The following is a 20,932-nucleotide window of genomic DNA, read 5'->3' on the forward strand; positions in this document are numbered from 1 at the left end:
AAGTGAGTAAAGAAGTTTTTCAATCTTAAACTGATTAAAAATTATTTGTGAACAGCAATGACCCAAGAAAGATCGGTTGGTCTAGCAACTATATCGATAGAGGTGGACATAGCTTATAATTTAAATTTAGAAGAGCTTATAAACAGTTTAATTTATGGTGTGATATCCCTGTAGAGCAAACATTTAATTAATATTATTATGTATTATTATGTAATTATTTTGTATTAATGTTTCTCTTGTAATAAAGACAAAATAGCAATTGGAGATTTTCTTATATTTTTGTCTTATAATCCATCAGGGGCGATATTTAACTGTTTGCCTCTTGGGGGCGCACTAATCTGGTGACGGCCTTGTGCTAAGCTGGCCGAATGGTTATGTAGGCTAAATTGGAAGGTCGGGGGAGATCCGTATGTCTGAACATGTAAAAGACGTCAAAAAAAAGAAAATAACATAAATCAAGTAGTTTGGTTTTAATGGTTCTAATGTCACAGAACGTAAACGCAACTACTAGCAGTGTTCCAACTAGTGGAAGATTGTACATAAGCACCGCAACATTGCAGCGCCCCCAAGGAAAAAATGAAAAAAATTAAATTTTGTTTGTGTTTATAAATAATAACAATGCTCACAAAATTATATAAATGCAATACATGTTAAAGGTTACAGCTTACGTTTCGACAGTGATTGAATAGTTAATAATTGGAATTGTTTCGATTAACGCTTTAGATTACGAAACAAATGCACTGCGATCTAACGCAGTATCAAAAATATCACGTTCGGTCAGTTGCCGCTAGATTCTGATATTCGTTTTGCACGTGTATCACTGCACGTAACAAGTGAATCCGAAACTGCTCGTGGAGCAATGTCGCTATAGATAACTTGTATACTTGCGCGCGTTATTTCTGTGAGATACGAAACTTTTATTATTGGTGTTTGTTCGTGGCGAGGGTGAAATATTTTTAATAAAGCAAATCTTTAATATGTAAATTTACTTATTAATAAATTGGTTATTGATTAGGAAAAATGAATTATTTTTCTTATGTTGTATATGCAGCACCCGATTTAAAATTTTCACCTGTCGCCACTGGTTCAAACACTCATATAGTAATTAATTTAACATTTTTATTCAGGTTACTTACTTGTATGTACCAATTATAAAGTTCTGATAACATCTAATATGCGTAATGAATTTTTCTAGTCTTTGGTTGCGCACAGTATTATTTTTTACTGATATCCCTAATGATGTAAGTCTAACAACTTACGAAACTTGTAAGGTTATTTATTCTTTAATTGTTTATTTTTTATTTAACTAGTTATTTATATTGAATTGTGGTTTTAATACCGGAAGCTTTTCACAGAACTACTAAGTCACAGATTCATAAGTGTCAGAGAATCCAGTTTGGAAATTTTTCATAAATTATTAGCTAAATCAGTAAATTACCATTCTCAAGATTTCTGTTTCATATGAGGTATCCCACTTACGCAAAATATTGCGACAGGGAAAAGAGTATCCCTCATTTTCAAAGGGAATCTGTGTTAACGATGATGTGGGTCATTTTCACAATGAAAGTAGTTACATAAATTCATCACATGGTTGTAGATGCGCTTTAAAGTCAGACAAAAGAATGTGCCCGTTATTATGTTGTGGGACTAGTATATTATGTAAGCCTGTTTAACCACCTTACCGGCCGTTGTGGATCAAATACGCATCCGCATACGCTTCGTATCCATCACATATTTCATTGTTATAACAATGGTATTACAATTTTAATAAGCACTTCGCATCCATGATAAAGTGAACGTCTATAGACGTCTTGGCCGGTATTTTAACTTCGTCCATAATGAAAAATGAATAAAAGACAGAGAGAGGAACTTAGCAGTACATTATTAAAGGATTATAAGCAGAAACATCGAGGCTTACTTGGATTATTATAAGAAACAAAACTTTTATACGCATGACATCTTTGACTTTGTATTCAGAAGAGCATGAAAAAAAATGCATCCATGAAGTCAAATTTCGGCGCATGACCTTTAAAATCAGCTTTGCGTGCAAACAAGAACAACAATGTCTTAACTGTTGTATCCATAACCTTATTTATTTAAACATTGAAAGAATTTGCGTTGCTAATTTATGTTAATGTTTGTGTAGTCAAATATATGCATTAATTTCCTTTAGGAAATCTGAGGGATGTATGTTTTTATTGCAATTATAATTTTATCCCCCAAACACACGTAGGATAGTTATGTTCTCATTGCATCTAGTTCAAATGTTACTTTTTTACCTTAAAAGTTATGAGTCGATTACTTTTGGATGCTAATGATATTATAAAGTTCAAGAATAGTTACGTGCTGGTGGTCTGAGAATGGATCAACAATTAATAATTTGGTCTTTTAAAAAATTATTATGTCCGCCCATGGTGCGAATGCACTGGAGGGTTACAATCTTTCGTGGACAGGAAGGGTCACATAAAAAATACAAGAAATGAATCGAAGATATTGAAAGAATGAACAATTCGAAACTACCCAAAAAAGCTACTTCAATAACTTCTAGGTGGAAGACATAGAGATCAAAGACGACATCTAAAATCTAATTATAGAATAGACCTACACTTACCTGCGATTGGAGACAAAAATATAATAATAATAATAATAATAATAATAATAATAATAATAATAATAATAATAATAATAATATCAATATAACAGCATATGCAGATTATGCGATCAGAAAGATGAGACTGTAGAACATCTAATCAGTGCCTGTAACAAAATAGCTCAAACTGACTATAAATACCGCCATGATCAAGTGGCCAAAACAGTTCATTGGCATGTATGCAAAAAATATGGCTTTCCTACTTCTGATAACTGGTGGCAGCATAAAATAGAAACAGTATTGGAAAACGAAACAGCAAAAATTCTCTGGGACTTTAGAATACGAACTGATCGGCATTTGGAACACAATAGACCTGACATCACCATTATCGAACATCTACAGGTTTGGATTATCGACATTGTAGTACCCAGTGATAACAACATCAACAACAAAGAACTGGAAAAAATTACTAAATATCGAGATCTGGCAATCGAAGTTGGCCGACTGTGGCTTAAACACACCAAAGTCATCCCAATAGTTATCGGTGCACTTGGTGCAACTTCAAAGAAGCTGTCCAACTATTTACAGCAATTAAAAATCAATGAAGTGACCCCATATGACCTACAAAAAACTGCATTACTTGGAACAGTCCATATTTTACGAAGCTACCTGACGGACTATTCTTAGATTCTTGGGTAGAATCTGAATTGTTCTGTATCACCAGTCATATTTTTATTTATATGATATCTTGTTTTGACTGTGTATTAATAATAATAATAATAATAATAATAATAATAATAATAATAATAATAATAATAATAATAATAATAATAATAATAATAATATCAATATAACAGCATATGCAGATTATGCGATCAGAAAGATGAGACTGTAGAACATCTAATCAGTGCCTGTAACAAAATAGCTCAAACTGACTATAAATACCGCCATGATCAAGTGGCCAAAACAGTTCATTGGCATGTATGCAAAAAATATGGCTTTCCTACTTCTGATAACTGGTGGCAGCATAAAATAGAGACTGTAATGGAAGACGAAACAGCAAAAATTCTCTGGGACTTTAGAATACGAACTGATCGGCATTTGGAACACAATAGACCTGACATCACCATTATCGAACATCTACAGGTTTGGATTATCGACATTGTAGTACCCAGTGATAACATCATTAACGACAAAGAACTAGAAAAAATTACTAAATATCGAGATCTGGCAATCGAAGTTGGCCGACTGTGGCTTAAACACACCAAAGTCATCCCAATAGTTATCGGTGCACTTGATGCAACTTCAAAGAAGCCATCCAACTATTTACAGCAATTAAACATCAACAAAGTGACCTCATATGACCTACAAAAAACTGCATTACTTGGAACAGTCCATATTATACGAAGCTACCTGACGGACTATTCTTAGATTCTTGGGTAGAATCTGAATTGTTCTGTATCACCAGTCATATTTTTATTTATATGATATCTTGTTTTGACTGTGTATTAATAATAATAATAATAATAATAATAATAATAATAATAATAATAATAATAATAATAATAATAATAATAACAAGAGTCATGGATCCAAGTCCTGGCTGTAGAAAGAATGTTCCACAGTTTCAAATTTGATCTCTTTGACTCCTTGCATAATGTTCAAGGGCAACTCACGAGCAACGAATTCACTAAGATGAATTCGTTGCTTCTACTTCCAGAGCTTCGCATAGCACTGAATTTACTGTTCCCTGTCATTATCCAAGTGATACAGCATTGAAAAACTTGTTACACAGTGGAACTCATTGGAAGACAGGGAGTTGTGTTGGGAAATGGGATACGCAACTAGTCTTCATACCATCGTTATCTTTTCAAAGAGAGCTATCATAATGGAGTCAACAATTTCAAATTTTATATCGTATATCGATCTAATGGCCTTTCTGAACATATTTCTATATCACCATACGTCTATCTATAAAATGGTAATTGAATACTTCGCGATAATTTTAATTATCCATTTATTTAATTTTCTGCAGTGGGAGGGGCAAGTAAGGTCTGATCATGTAAATTGTGAAATTTGGAAGCGGAGTTTCTCTATTTTTCATTTGAGTGCAAAATTTTGTATACGTTTTTACCTACTTTCTCTTATTGAGGCGTGTGTGTGTGTGTGTGTGTTGTGTGTGTGTGTAGATTTTGATAAGTTGCTAGATGAAAACGCAAGATTTTTTTTTCCTGGAAAAAAAATTATTACCAGAAACTGCTATAATATCGTCATTTATGTGTTCGAAATTATGTCACGTGACCAGTTTGAAAACAATGTTGTATGCGCTTTACTCAACATCCTCCAAACAATTGTGGTAAGAACCCAAGGCGTTGATTTTGTCTGAATATTTGTTACAGGACTACCTTGTACTGCTTGAAGCACTTTTGGTGTTTTGAACTTGGTGATTAAAGTTATTGAGATATAAAAAACTTGTCCATTAGGAACATACAGTTGAGAAATCGCCGTGGGTGAGTCCTCGACCACAGCTCTCGCGTTGCCGAAAGCTGTATTCAATACAAAAACTCAAATGAAATGGATGCCAGCATACAACTTGTTTGAAAACTTAACCTGCTTCTTTCCAGTAAAAGCACACAGTTAAATATGCCAACGCACACAACGGTATATTGTTTACAAGCTCTGAAAATGCATGAGTACTCGTGGGAACCACACCATGTGTGATACGAGTTCAGATAAGCATCTGTGTTATTACTAGTGCTTTATCATGAATACAACTTTGAGTTTTTTTATATATTAACTTTTAGCTTAAAATCACTCAAGAAATTAACTCCTGAAGTTTGGCATATTCTTTCTAGCATCATATAAACGCTATTTTTTATATATATTTATCTTACGAAGACGCACTGTTGATTTCAGCTTGTACTATTCATGCTCTCTGACGTATCTGAAGTTAAGAGGGGCTTCTTGCCTTATCAAAGACAGATTTGCAGCTGTTGAAATTTTTTTTAATAAAAAAAGCGTTTACAGTTCAATTCACTATTATATTAATTGCACTAATATTTTACATTATTGAAGCAACAGTCATTTTAGTTTCGTTACAAAGGTTTCTGTAACGAAACTTTTTTATATAAGTTAATTAACATATTTAAATAACTTGCATATTATTTCATCTGTGTTGTCAGTCATTAATATATAAATAGTCCATATTCTTAATTTAACTGAGAAAAAATGCGAAAATTTTTCCATATTATTTGGCAATTTAACCTTCCTAGAAGTATAAGATTTATGACTGAAACTGTGGAATTTCTCACTCATAAAAATGCAATTTTGAATGCACAAGGTGACTTTTATTAGAATAAATTCTATGTATTTTATGACTGTATTATTCAAAACTTTTTATGTGGCGTGTCGAATGATACAAACGGATTTCGAGTTCATCTGCACAGTTTAATATCAGAAAAACTTCTCAGAAAAACTTCGGCGAAAAAATGAATTTCTTAATAAATCTGCTATTATGCATGCACACGTCCCGCATTATAATTTCGTTTTCTATTAAGATGGCCACTAGCAAGCACGCTCACGGGCTAACACGTCTAAGGAGCAGTTCATGCACTACTATAACACCACTCTCGGACTTCACGTAAATCACGATAATAAAAATGATAATTAATTTTAACTCGATTAGTGCGCCTATATACATCGTAAAAATAAATGTTACAGATTTTAAACATTTTCGATTTATACATTTTTTATGGCTAACTATTTTAAAAAAATCACTCACCTGGATTAAATAATTTAGTTACCGATTTGAAACATTTTACAAAGTTAATTATTAATGGCATACTACACTATTTCCACGTACACTATGTCCAAAATTTACCGCCAAAATTTATGTCGTCTGCTTTACGTAGCATTTTGCTGATCATATCTCGTGCAATTGTTTTCCTTATTTTTTTTTATTATAAATTATTTTCTTAACCTTTAATCATAAGTAAAAGAATTAGAGCAAAAAATAAAAGTGTGAAAATGATTCGAAAAGTAATCTCATTAAAAGAAAAACTTGAAATAATAAAAAAAAATGAACAAGACGAGTCCAGAGCAAAGATAGGACAAGAACACAAAAATGAATGAATCAACTGCTGAATACAAAGAGAAAGGTAAGGCTGCTTGAATTTCATCATGCATGCACTGAAAATCAAAGTATTAGAATGATTAAATTAGAGAGACTTCTTTTTACATGGATCGAAGATTGTAACCAAAAACGGATCCCGCTAAACACTTGCCTTATTAAATCAAAAGCATTGTCTCTTTGTAACCTTGAAAGAAAGGACTATCAGTGATGGAAAAGAAGAAGAATTCCACGTTAGTGGGATTTATTAGTGTGTTTTCGATTAATGCGCCTGTTTTAAAGAACGCATTAGGCGCGTTAATCGAGGGATTGCTGTATAATAATACATGTTACCATTCATAAATTATCACGTGATAATTCAAATTAGTTATGAACATGTATTGTGCACGCTAACTTACTTCTGTTTGCGTACTAGAGCTCGAAAGCATTTGAATAATTATCAATATATTTGAACATAATGCTAGGCATTATATTCAACATGCACAGTCTAAAAAGATCTCTGCAGATTTCTCTCTCGGTTTTGTCCGCGTTATATGACTTCTGATTGATTCCATAGAATTTGTCCTTCCATTGAGGAATCAATTCGGATCAGCTGAAGACAAGACTTGATGGCAGCGCCTTAGTCTCACTCCTATGATATTCTATGACTCCGACATGCTTCTCAACGCGTTACTCAGTAGATTTTTTTTCTGTCTGTCCCTTCCCATCGTATGGAGTCTAGTAGTTTCACCTCAGGCAATTAACTCCCGGATATGTCAGAGAACTGTATACAGGGTGGTTCAAAATTATACGTACAAACTTTGATTGGAGGTAGAGAATATAAAAATCAATCATATTCACATAGAAAAGCATGACCGGAAACGCTGCCGGAAGGTACTAACAGGGACACAAAGATATAGAAATAACACAAGGCAGTAAGTAGTGTAAAAAACTTTATTAGGAGTAACTGAACAGTTCAATAGTAGTTGCATACATACTGGGGCGAATGTTGGGCTTGAAATTCACGCTTGCTCTTGTTATCATTCAGGGAGTGAGAGGTGTGATTGAAGTCTGATTAGCGGAATAATGAATTACTGACCATTTAAAACTATATATTTAGAAACTGATGTACATTTAATCACACAAATACAACATTTATTTTACAAATGATATTCTATCTTTTTCAATTTAGCTACTTGAATACAAATTCTACCCTACGGTTCTTCTTTACGAACTGGTCAATAACATCGTCATAAAAAGTTGGTTGTAACTTAATTTTCCCAAGCAACACGCACACTTGTAAAGGCTGGCTGAAGCTCACTGGCTAGAGCTACTTTCACTGCGTATGACCTGTCAGTGGCGCACCCAGGGAGGGGGCCAAGGGACCCTGGCCCCCTCCAAGAGAAAAAGGAAAAAAACACCAGAAAAATTTCCAAAAATCTTTTCCTAATTAAAATTCATTTTTTTTTATTTATGTTGCGTCGTGTTTTCTATTTCTATACTACTTATGCATTAGCGATCATTGCAGATGCTCAATCATAGGTCGTATGCAATGCGACCAGTGCGCCACTGTAACCTGTGTTTAAGACGACATGAAGGGAGCGGAAATGGCTATGCGCGCGCATGAAATCACAGTGCGGCAGCGAGGACCTGGAAGCTCCGACAACCAAGCAAGCCAAGGTAGCTTTGACTAGACGAGCAAGCATCGGCCTTCGATACACAACGCAAAGCTCAATTATTGCCTTGCATGCTTAAGACGTCTTCCGTCTACAAAAATAAAAGCCTAAATGGAATGCTTATAAATTCATGCATTTATAAGCATTCCATTTTTTTTGGGAAAAAAAAAAAATCTGCCTGAAAAGCCAATTACTGGCTTACGATCTTCCGGAGTTTAACCCAAAAACATACGACAGCCCTACGTTTAACTTAGCTCACATAATTTATTTCATTAAAAGAAAGGGTATACAAATGATTCTTTGTAAGAATAAGGGGGGGGGAGGTGAAGTAAACGTCTCCGCGTGTCCCTCTTCAGTCACTGTAATCATTTGAAACTAACCGGTTTTCGCTACCCCTTGTTCAACGTCATAACGTCTCGTGAACAAAAAAGTAAACAGAGGAAAATATTTGGCCAAAAGATGGCGCTTTATTTCCGGGTTATGAAGTGCATATTGGAATACAGGCCGGATGCTGTTCTTACAGTATTTCTATAGTGATACTTGAAAGAACAACAAGCATGGCTTTGGATGGGGATGAATGTGAACCTGAAGTAAGTAGGAAAAACGTCTGTATTAAGAAATTGATTGGAGTATTATTTTTACTTTCATTTTTTTATTAATTACTAAACTTCGTATTTCACTATAAAATGCTGTAAAAAAGTACATTTTAATTTATAATTAAAATATCATATTTTAATATTCTAGCAATGTGGAAAACGAAAATATATAGCAATGGCTTGTGCGGTAATTTATGGGATCTAATTTTCCTGTGATGGGGTTGCCATTACATTTTAATTTTTGATTAATGCGACTAGTTTTTGACCAATCTATCAATATGAACTAGTAGCACATATTAAAATGAAATAGCCATAAACCAATATATTTACTATTTCGTTGTCACGACATGGATGCGCGCTTCTTAAATGAGAGGTGTGAGGAGAGATTCAGCTTTGTTCACTTTTTTGTCTGAATAAGCTAGCATTGAAAAAAAAAAGTGTACTCAATTCTATAATAAATAAAATAAATCTAAAAGTGCTTTTTAAATAAAAGTTAATGTGATGAAGAAAATATTAAGTATGATTTTTTAAAGGCAGTAGCAAAGGATTTTACATACTAGGCAACAGTGTTTTCAATCTATCACGTAAATTCCATGCACCATTATTATTATTTTTAAACTAATCCAGGTACAACGCGGTTTTCTGTTTCATTTTTTGTGTTTTGTTGTATATGTTCGCTGACAGGTCTGCTGCAAGTGCCCCTTTGGGGGGGGGGAGAGCAATTGTTGCTGCTGAGGACTGTTTTCTGTATTAACATTCCCTTGCGGGCTACTAAAATTTATAAACCTATTCAAAGGGATACCGTAAACAGTAAAACATAAATATAATCATAAGTGCATTGTTTATAAAATAAAAACTAAAGTTTGATGGATGTAACAAAGTTATTTTTTAAGATTTTTGTAATTTGACAAGATAATTTTGCATATTAATTTTTTTATAACAAGAACTATTTTATAGACTTTTTTTCGTTCATACTGAATATACTAACAAACAAAAAGCTTGAAAAAAAACAAGATACTAACTGCAGGAGTCAATATCGTATAGTGTACTAAAGTATCGTATACTCTTATTTGTTGCATAACTGCAAAGTGAAACCCAGTGTTTGGATATGAGGTAGAGTAAAGGGCGACAGTTCAGGGTCCAGTGAAGGTTCTGAACAGGTACAGCGAGAGCATGGAAGTCTCTCCACAGAGGGAGGCCTGGAACCTGTTTGGGAGGATTCAACTTCATTGTGTTACTCTACCAACAAAGTAATTAATTGAAATTCCTTAGCAGTGGCTTAGTAGAATCATTACAAACAGAAACGCAGCAGATCCATTTTGTTAAAAGTCACAAAAAACCTTATTTTTTATTTATTACTTTTTTTCACGTCATTACTCAAATTGGAGACGTTTTGCAATATTCTATTGTACAACGCTTTTAGGATCTTTTTTTTGTTTCTTCAGCACTTTGCTGATATAAGACAAAGACCATTTAGATTGTCGTTTTCTTTCATAAGCTGCTCAGTGACTCTACGGTCGACATTTTATAAAACGGAACCAGCTCAGGTGAAGAGGGGGCGCACGACCGAATACAGGAAAGGAGAGATGCGACCTATATAGTTTACGCGCCCTAGAGGACAACCGAAAAATAAGATTATATTTTAATACTGTTGCTAAGCATCCTTCACGAACTATAGAATTGTTAAAGCAACTGCATTTTTTTTTTAGGTAATAAACAAAGAAACTGATTTATCAGATTCGTTTCCTCCTAATAAAATTAAAAAGATAGCTTAATGAACCGACAAACGGACAACTTCAGACATGTGGATGTGTTTCCTGAGGCTACCCCCCCAGGCTGTCATCGGAAACATGTGCGACGACCCGAACAGCGTCCTATGATAAATGGATACGCCTTCTTGATCAGGCTAATGATATTATAACTGTTTGATGTCATACTGGTTAACGACGAGCGAACAATTGCATTTTTGGGATTAACACATTACACGTTAATCGCATGATGTTACAAGTGTAGTATACATGTAACAGTAACGTAGGTATCTTTTCTCATCTCTCTCTCATCACTTTAAGAGGAATCAAACTTAAATTGGAATCCCCCTTATTCAAATTTTGTTATGAAATACGAACACCACTATTTCTAGATTCCTAATCAACTGCTTAGAATTTATTCATGTAGTTGTAGTCCCAAAATTTTTCCCAGAATTCTCCTCATATTGTCTGGAACTTTAAACTGGCTCTGTTTAATGACGGCTAGTTTTTTTTTTTTTTTTTTTTTTTTAAGTCACAAGGTAGATAAGGAAACTCGAGGCCTGTTGATTTTTTTTTAAGGGGTTAGAGCGTAACCGTAAGAGGCCACTAAGCACCTCGAGGCTACAGGTAGTCTCCTTCTTCCTTCAAAGCTACCTCTGCAAGAAACAGTACTTGATTCGTGTCAGAAGACGTATTCAGATAGCGCTCTGTAATAAAGCGTTTATTGTTGATTGATTGGTGTGTTGGGCAACTAAAACGCCTTTAGTGGTTTGGTTACTTTTTTTTTTTAATTTTTTTTAATTTAATGTTTAAGTACTGATAATACCCTTTATTGGGATAGGAATGCAACTGTGAAATCGTCTGAGCTCTGTCGATTTTTCTTTTAGCTTCAGACTAATTATAGTAATGAAAATACTGATAAGAATAATTTAGGCCAATGATATAGTAATAATTAAAAATAACCGTAATGATAAAAGTTTATTTCTTATTTGACGATTGGTTAAATCTTGATTTCGTAGAGAGAGAGAGAGAGAGAGCAATGAAAATTTAACTATTCATACTGTTTTATTCTGAGAGCAATAATAATATCTCCACCAAAGTTATATTTTGTTTAAGAATAATGTGCTTCGATTTATTTATTTATTTTAAATTAAGCAAGGTTAAATCCTACGTGCGCCACTGGTTCTTTTTATAGACTAATTACATGCAAGATAACTATAAAAAATGCATAAGAAAAGAATTCCCCCCCCCCTTATTGAATATTATAATCAGTTGTCATTACCCAAGAGTGCCAAAAATTGAAGGATAATGAAAAATAACCAGCACTGAAACTATAAACCAAAATGTACATCTTTCAAGGAGCCTTAGACACTCGATTTCCTGCCACTTAGAGAAGCCATTCAAATTCAATTGTTGGTAGTACAACGCCTCCTAGTCTTGTCTTTAAATTATACTGCTATTATCAAATCTTTTTGCGTTTTAAAATATCTGGTTATTGCGCCAATGAGATGCTGTCTAGCCCAAAGTTGCAACACAGTTTGAGGTGAATATGCAGAGATGTTGGATAAACAAAATTTTTATTTCCCGGATGTCGCCTTTTGCGTGTTTACACGCTATCTTCTACATCAGCGTTTACCAGAATTTTCCTACGACGAAACACTTCACAAATCCTGAAATTTTCACGGAACACCTTGGTTATTTTGTAATATATTAATAAATAATTATGGCATAATCATAGAGTATTAGTACACATGTGTGCTGGTAGTTTTCCCCTCCTTTTGTACATCTTGGAGATTGCTTTGTAGGCTGGAGGTGGATGAATTACTATCTGTTGCGTCACAAACACCTTCACTAAAAGATTTCTTAACACCAAAATTAAACAAAGTCCCTTGTCTCTTATTCATATTAAAATTTAAATCTGCATGCCTGTTACTTTTAAAAAAATCACGGCACTACGGTTTCGAAACTTTCACCCTACAATACGCCCTTACTAAGAAAGTATTCAGTATTACTAGATTTGAGAACCGGATCCAGACTACCTTGATCTTCAATTTCGGTGGAAAAATTTTCTTTATACTTCCTTGCTGATTGGTCATTGACATTTGCTACACAGATGTCATTTCGTTCAGTTTTGAGAACAGAGGATACGCCGCCCATTGTTGCAATCGGCTTGCAGGCAATTTTTATGACCGGTCATAAACAGCGGTATTCCCTTTCCCGAATTACTTCAATGTTTAAATATACACGGATTGGTCATTGACATCACGGAACACTTAATCACGTCAACAGCTAACTCTTCATGTCTATTTGGCGCGTGTGTGTGGGGGGGGGGGACCGTCATTCATAATTTTCTACTGATGTTCCTTCATCTTTACAGCAGCGAAATACACTATATTTAAATTAATTTTAGTAATCCGAAATTCACAAATCAAAATATCAAAATCATATTCTTTTCCACTCTTCATGATAAAAGCAAAATATAACCACATTTTTTTTTCAAATTTCTACAGTCTTCCTGTTATAGTATTCGCACCAATTTGTTGTATCATCATCATCATAGTTTATTCACAATATTATAATAATAAATGTGAAAAGGGAAAAGAGATTTACATTAAAATTTAAAGATTGCAAATTATGGTCTTCCAAGTCTCTCTATCTAGAGCTAACTGGTAGCAAACTTTACTGATATCAGATGGGTTTTACAGTTCATCCTATTGATGGTTTCCCAGATGTATTTCCAAAATTGTTTACATGGTCTTCCTCTACTTGATTGCCATCTTCTGGTTCGTACAGGATAAGGGATTCCAAAAAGGGTGAAACTTCAGGATGTCTGAGTTAATGTCCAAGCCATCTGAGTTGTAATTTTTTTACTGTACTGACAGGTGGTTCTTGCTTAGCCAGTTTTGGCACAATAGAGTTAGTGACACGGTCAATGCCAAGTGTATCCAAGGATCAGTCTGAGACGTAGTTTCGAAGGAGTTAATTAGATATGTAGTTTTTTGGTGATTATTGTTCAGGTTTGAGAACCATACAAGAAGATGGATCTACTGGTTGCATGGTGTAGCCTTAATTTTGTCTTTAATGATATTAATAATGATTTCCATATGGGACGGAGTTTGTTGTGGAAGACTACAGCCAGCTGTTTATGTTTTTTGATATAATTTTCTGTATTGCTGATGTGCGAACCAAGATATTGAAAGTCCTTGACCCTTTCTAAGGGTTTATTGTTGATATGAAGTATAAACTTTTCACAACCTATTGAGAATACTTTGGACTTTTGGATGTTGATCTGCAGACCAATAAGTTTAGCCTGTGCCTCTAGTACACTGAGATGTTGTTGTGCATCTCAGTTTTGGTTCTGTATCAATAAGTGCAAAGATAAGATCGGTTATTTGCATGGTGTGGGTGGATTTTCTAATGGTAAAACCAAGATCTTCCGCGTTGATGGTCCGGAAGATGTAGTCCAAGCATACCAAGAACAACAGTAATAATAGTAATAAAAAATAAAAACGAACGAAGCAATAGTTTTGCTTCGTTTTTTTTTTTTTTTTCACTTTTGAAACTTTTTGCGAAATCCTCAGGCTTACATATATATTTTGATATAATACAGCTGTTGTTATGCACCGGATAACTGCAATCTGTTCATAGTTTTAATGGCATAATTAAATAGTTTATGCAATAAACTATGCAGGCAGGATAAGCTGCCCCATCATAACATTAATTCGATATCTACCAAGCCCAGTTAAGTGGGTATGATACCATTGAATCTCATGTGTTTAATGGGAAGATATAAATGTAAATAGATCTGTTCAATTTTGCCAAAACTTTTCAATTTTGGTTTTAATCGAAGCATTTGTAATGACAAAATTAGGGGAAAAATTATACCTATGAGCTCATGCCAGTAAAACCAGTTATTAGGATTATCCTATTTTTATTGGGAAACCAATCTTTCATCAAGTATGCACAACCTAGAACTCATTTAAACTGGGACACTGCTTAACCTTGTTTAAATTACATAGCTATTTAGGGTTAGCATCTCTTGTTTCACTATACAAGAACATTACGAAATGCGCTTTTATTTATTTTTTTTTGTGATTGTCTGTCATAAATTCATTACTTGCTAACTTTGACAAACCGCACACTTTTCAACAGCTACTAGAACCAGTCCTGAACTTTTCCATCTTGAGAGTAACTTCGTTTTCTTTATGGGTGCTCCGTATACATGCGGCTTAAGATTTGAATATTTCATCGAAATTTATTCTTAAGCATTTTCGTTTTTAGAATTTCCAGGAAACAAAATATTTATCTTGCTCTTGAGTATGACCATTTTTATTGAATTAAGTGCATGGTGCGTTGACAAGAACAAAGAAGTTTCTCAATTGCTGACAGTTCCAAGAGAATGAAGAAAGCTTTTAAAATATTTAAACAAGGTATTTTGTTGTTGAATACAGCCATGTTATTTTAATACCGAGGGTAAAACAGTCATGGCCATTTCTATTTACTAGATTCCACTACCTTCATCGGTAGCATAAATACTTTGTAACGCTAAAGTGACAACCGCTGCCCTTCACCTATTTATCAGAAGGGAAATGCATCTGTTAAAAGCGAAGTAGTGCTTTCCTTTGTACGAACTAGTTGGAAGGCGTATTTTACAAATGATGATGAAAGTAATGAAGACAAATATATGACAGAAAATATTCACCATGCCAAGTGATTTTCAATAACCCAACACATAAATATAGATAAAAATATTTCTTTACGTTTTCTTCCTGCTTCATTATGTTTGGACCGCGAATTGTTATGAGAGAACATTTCATTGTTTTTTTTATTTCAAAAGTGTCTTTTCAAAAGGCTTTTTTCATCAGTCATGGTAAATATTATAACTGGAGTTTAAAATTTTACTTTACGATTGATGTTTCTGCCTTCTCTTGAGTGCTGGGTTTTACAGGGTGTCCCAAAATTCACGCAAGAAGTAATTTTGATAGAAAACACAGGTTTTTAATTAAAAATTGTAATTTCTTATTGATTCATAGAGTATACAGTATAGGGTTAAACGGGTAAATGGCCTCCACGGCTTTGCTGGCACATACGCACTCTTTTGTCGAAATTTTCCATGACCGTTTTGCATAAATGTGGCTGAATTTCGTTGATACAGCGCTCAATTTCCTCCTTCAAGGCGTGGGTGGTCGTGGGCTTGTTGGTATAAACCTTAGACTTCAAAAAAACCCCACAGAAAAAAGTCCAACGGCGTTAAGTCACATGATCTGGGCAGCCAATTCTGATCGCCAAAACGAAAAATTACACGACCAGGAAATGACTCATGCAATAATTGAATTGTTTCTAGGGCTGTGTGGCATATGGCACCGTCTTGTTGAAACGACATGTCGTCCACATCCATATCTTGCAATTTAGGCACAAAAAAATGGATTATCATGTCGCGAATAGCGAGCACCATTAACTGTTATTGCCTTACCAGCCGCATTTTCGAAGAAGAATGGACCGATGATGCCTCCAGCCCAAAATCCGCACCAAACAGTGACACGTTGTGGATGCATTTGTTTCTCAACAATCGCTCGTGGATTTTCTGAACCCCAAATGCGACAATTTTGTCGATTAACGAAGCCATCAAGATGAAAATGAGCCTCATCGCTGAAGATGATTTTGTTCGAAAAATAAGTATCCACTTGTTGTTGTTCCATAATCCATTCAACGAACTCTCTTCGCTGCGTGTGTGGTCAGTAGGCTTCAGTTCTTGAGTCACTTGAACTTTGTAAGCATAAAGATACAAATCTTTCGTGAGAATACGCTGTAGAGAGCTTCTCGAAATGCCCAATTCAAGACCACGGTGCCGAATTGATGTTCCTGGACTCTCAGCAACACGCTCACGAACTGCTTCGATGTTTTCTGTTGAACGACTTGTTGAAGGACGGCCAGAGTGTATAATATCACTAATCGATCCAGTTTCCTTGAATTTTTTAATTTATCTTTTCACAGTTGATGAAGTTAAATCACTATTCCGACCATATTTTGTACGAAAATTGTGAACCGTAGCTGCCAAACCTTCATTATTTTTAAAATATTGCTCAACAATGAAAATGCGTTGTTCTTTCGTGTAGCCCTCCATTTTTAATAATCCTGAACTGTCAGCTGTCACGCTGTCTTTTTTTTTTCTCGTTGGCAACACTTTACCGCACAAATAGCGCTAAATTTAAATCTTGCCTGAATTTTGGGACACCCTGTATAATCAAAATCTAGAGATTCATAACAAAATAAGCTTGTAGTTAGATGCTGCGAAATGAATGTCTTATCTCAAATCTGAAAGTGCGTTATCAGTATAAAATGTTTTTTTTTTCAAAATGTTGAAGCAAGGAAACGTATTCTGTGCGAGTAGAATATAATTATGACAATTAACTAAGACTATTATGCGCAGACAGCAGTTGAATATGTATGTCGTCCAGGCGAATGTCAACAGAAAATTATCAGCTGGGAACATAGGGGTAGTATTTGTAAACAAATCATTTATCATCCGTTTGGAACATTAAAAAAAAAAAAAAACGGATGTAATGAGGATTTAATGTGTTTATAAAGTTTTTGCGACTAATTTTTTCCTGCAGTTGGTAGGACACTTACTAAAAACAACATAGGTTTGCATAATTTATGGAGTTTGAACATGTTTAGCGGTCAGTAATTCAAGTACGTTGAACACAAAAACAACAATTCTTTTTCTTTATGACGTTTAGAATCTTCACACACACGAAATTGTTTTAAAACTAAAATGCATTATTATTGTGTATTATGGAAGGCATCTGTCATGTTCTCGATATAAGAAGATTCTAGACTTCTCTAAAAGTAAAAACTGTAGCTCACTTGAATACATAACGAGAACATTGATAGGATATATCAGTGTAAGTACTGTTTTCGAAGAATATTTCTGATCATATCATTTATTTCAATCTGTGCTTAATTTTAAGTTGCCCAACTGTAAACTCCATCCGATACAAGTTTTGATTTTTATTTATTTTTAATGTGAATCACACCCGGGAAAGGTTATAAACTTTATCCTTTACAATAAGATAATCTTCATCACCACAGGGTGGTGGTGAAGAAGATTATCTATTACCTAAAGATCCATGCCTACAGTGAGATTTCACGCCCCAATGTGTTGACTGGAAAGCATATGTGCTTCCCATATATAGATATATACTGTAGATATAATTTTATGGATATGTTATAGACCATTGCCTTGAACTGCTAGTTGCAGAGATCATTGATATTCACACTTGTCAGATGGTTAAATCAATGAATAAATAAATAAATAAATAGCGCCTTTAGAGTGATATTTTGCTTTTTCTTATGCGAATTCCATCCACGAAACATTGTTGATCCATCATACATTAACGTGATATGTTGTAGACCGTACTAAGTTGGACTAAGAGTTAAACAATTCGTGTAACTATGATGTTGACCTCCTTTTCCTCCCATCTCCAAAAGGGGCTGAGGGAAAAAAGGGGAGGTCAACATAGTGGTTGCGCAACTTACACGACATGCTTCCTAGTTTTGGAAAATATAGACTCTTGTGTTAGGTATTTTCGAAAGTTTGGTTAATTGGCTAGTTTGTGGCTCGATTATGGCAAGCAATTAAGGCCACGAGGTGACAGTATTGTATTATATATATAAACTGTAAGTGTTATTTTGCTTTCAGAAATGACACGCTAACTCTACTTTAAATCAGAGCCCTTGTAAAGGTTCCTTTTGTGCGATGACCGGAAATGATTCTAGGGTTCACTAAAATAAAGAGCCAAAGGCTTCATTTAGGCGATGCAAAATCCAACATCATTTCAAAGCCAAATACAGAAACTATAAAAGTGTATTCCCGCAAGCTCTGTGGTCAATTTTCGCACGAAACTTTTATATTTTCTGTATTCGGCTTTGAAATGATGTTGGATTTAATACTCACTTAATTTATATGATTCTAGGGATTTTTTAAGCAGAGATTGTCAGACCACCGACTGTGTGTAAATGGTGCCGTTTTTTCGAGAACTCATTCCAATTTACATCATCATAGTGCAAAGATTTTGAATATTCGAAATTTTCGAAATCAACACGCAAAATCACGTGCTTTCGTCAAATTTTCCCAACTAATACAAGCATGCATGAATAACTTTCAGCGGACACATGCTTAGTTTAATAGGAAATATCCTCTTTTGTTACTTTTCGTAGAACTTGAAGAATGATCAGTTTACGACTGAGTTCCTTGAATTCTTCTATCTTTCAGGAAATACTTAGCAACCTACTGCCCCTCTTCTACTTAGAAACCATGTAGAGCATGACTCATTAACCTGCACGTATATTTGTTGATACCAAGTTGTACAGGCCATTGTAAAAATGATAGTGTTGGCGATTCAAAAAATCTTCCTATCAATCAATATGTATGAGTAATGTTTGAGAAAACTAAAACAAAATTCTAAGCCATTAATCATGATTTGTGGGTATTAAATAATAAAGTATTTTAGTTTTCCCTTAACTACGCTAAAAGTGTATGAATATTCAAAAAAAGCACCTGGCTTGTTTGTGATTACAATTATGTGTAATGAATTTCGTTTAATGCCTTGGTGATGTCATCAAGCCACACACACACACACACACACAGTGGAGTCAAATCCGGCGAATGTGACAGTTAAGAAACGTACGGCGTTCGATTTTCAGCTAAAAAAAAAAATGTAAGCAGACGTGCGCATAGTTTGGGACAATTTGCGTGCAGAACCTTAGCTGACAGAGTGGCAACGAGCTCATGGAGATTCCAAAATTTTCTGCAAATTCTTACATATTTAATCTTCAACCGTTTCGAACTAACTTGCCAAGTTAGTTCGAAATGATTCGACCCAAGTTGTCGCATTTGGTTCGCCAACTTGGACAACTTCTCCACTTTCCGACCTGGATGGTCATCCAGAGGGCAGATCAGTTTCGAGTGAGATTCATCCTTATTTAAAAAGATAGATTGAAAAAAAACTCACTCAAACTTCTGTATGTCCCCGGTCATTGTCTTCAAATACTATTTTTGTTAATCATGGTTCACTAAAGTTTTTGCCGATTTTATAACAAAATTTCACCAAACAAACCAAGCACGTTCTTCAACTGGCAGGTCCATCATAGTAGGATGACTTCACTTGCCTAAAGTCGCTGTGATAAAAAAACAAACTGTTGATATCTAATTATACTCCAATCCGGAAACATTGTGAATGCCTAATGTGAATGTCTTTGAGCGATGTCTGCAGGGCCAGCGGAAGCGAGCATTCAGAACATGCGGGATATGTGGGCATCGACCGCAGGGGTACGGTTCATAAGTTCATTTTTAAGAAACAAAATTTTTATCATAAAAACAAAAAATTCTTAGAATGATCAATATTAAAATAAATAAATAATGATACACCGAATAAAAATTAAAAAAAAAAATTATATATAAATTGTATGTTTATAATTTTGCAGCGAGAGCAGGCTAAATGCTTGCCTGCAAGTTGTTGTTTCTACTGCAATCTATCTAAAGTGAAACGATGAACAGTTTTTATGCGCAGAAACGAATTTTCGTACAAAACATTTGTTGCTAGGTAACTAGTCATATCATATGACTTGTTACCTAGCAACAACAGCCTACTGACAGTAGCGCAGTGCAGACTATTATTTCGTCTCTGTGTCGCGTTGTGTAATAATTTCTTGTGGATATAAAATAGAAATGGAATCAAAAATTTAAAAAAAAAGTTCTCCGGTGCACAAAATCGTAAGCGTTATGCTGCGAAAGAAGCAGATAATAAGAAACAAACTGGGGCTCTTAATAAATTTGTTAAAATATTCTGATGCAGATTGTAACCAACTCCATACATCAGAAATCAGAGTTGAAGAACCGTGCATATCATCCAGTTTGCATGAAAGTACTATTGAACAAGATAACAAGACGCATGATTTAAGTGAAAAACAGTTAGGAGAAGATTTTAGTTGTAGTTGACCACGAAACTAACACATTGTTAGTCTCTGTAAATTTAGAAGATCCAGGTGAATGGGGAAATATTGATGAAAAATTAAGAGTTGTTTTAATTGAAATGGGACCTGTTCAATAGAAAAATATAATATATCCCAGAGATACATATGGTCGTAAATTTGGCGACACGTACTATAATAGAAAAATGTAAAACGGGGAGCTCGTGCCAAGAACATGGCTC

At 34.5% G+C, this 20,932-nt stretch overlaps 1 protein-coding gene across 2 annotated transcripts in view; it reads left to right on the forward strand.

Moving 5' to 3' along the window:
* Nucleotides 1-8,926: 8,926 nt before the first annotated feature.
* Nucleotides 8,927-20,932, forward strand: part of LOC150092294 (tetratricopeptide repeat protein 39B-like) — a 240,941-nt gene continuing 228,935 nt past the window's right edge. For both annotated transcript variants that reach the window (XM_090414906.1, XM_090414907.1), the window contains exon 1: nt 8,927-8,964. In XM_090414906.1, coding sequence (XP_090271032.1) covers nt 8,932-8,964 — 33 coding nt within the window. In that variant the 5' untranslated portion in view covers nt 8,927-8,931. The remainder of the gene's footprint in view (nt 8,965-20,932) is intronic.

Source organism: Typopeltis vanoorti, chromosome 26 (genome assembly GCF_054136105.1).
Source record: "Typopeltis vanoorti isolate ZY-2024b chromosome 26, IOZ_Tvanoo_1.0, whole genome shotgun sequence".
In the NCBI taxonomy this organism is placed as follows: Eukaryota; Metazoa; Arthropoda; class Arachnida; order Uropygi; family Thelyphonidae; genus Typopeltis; species Typopeltis vanoorti.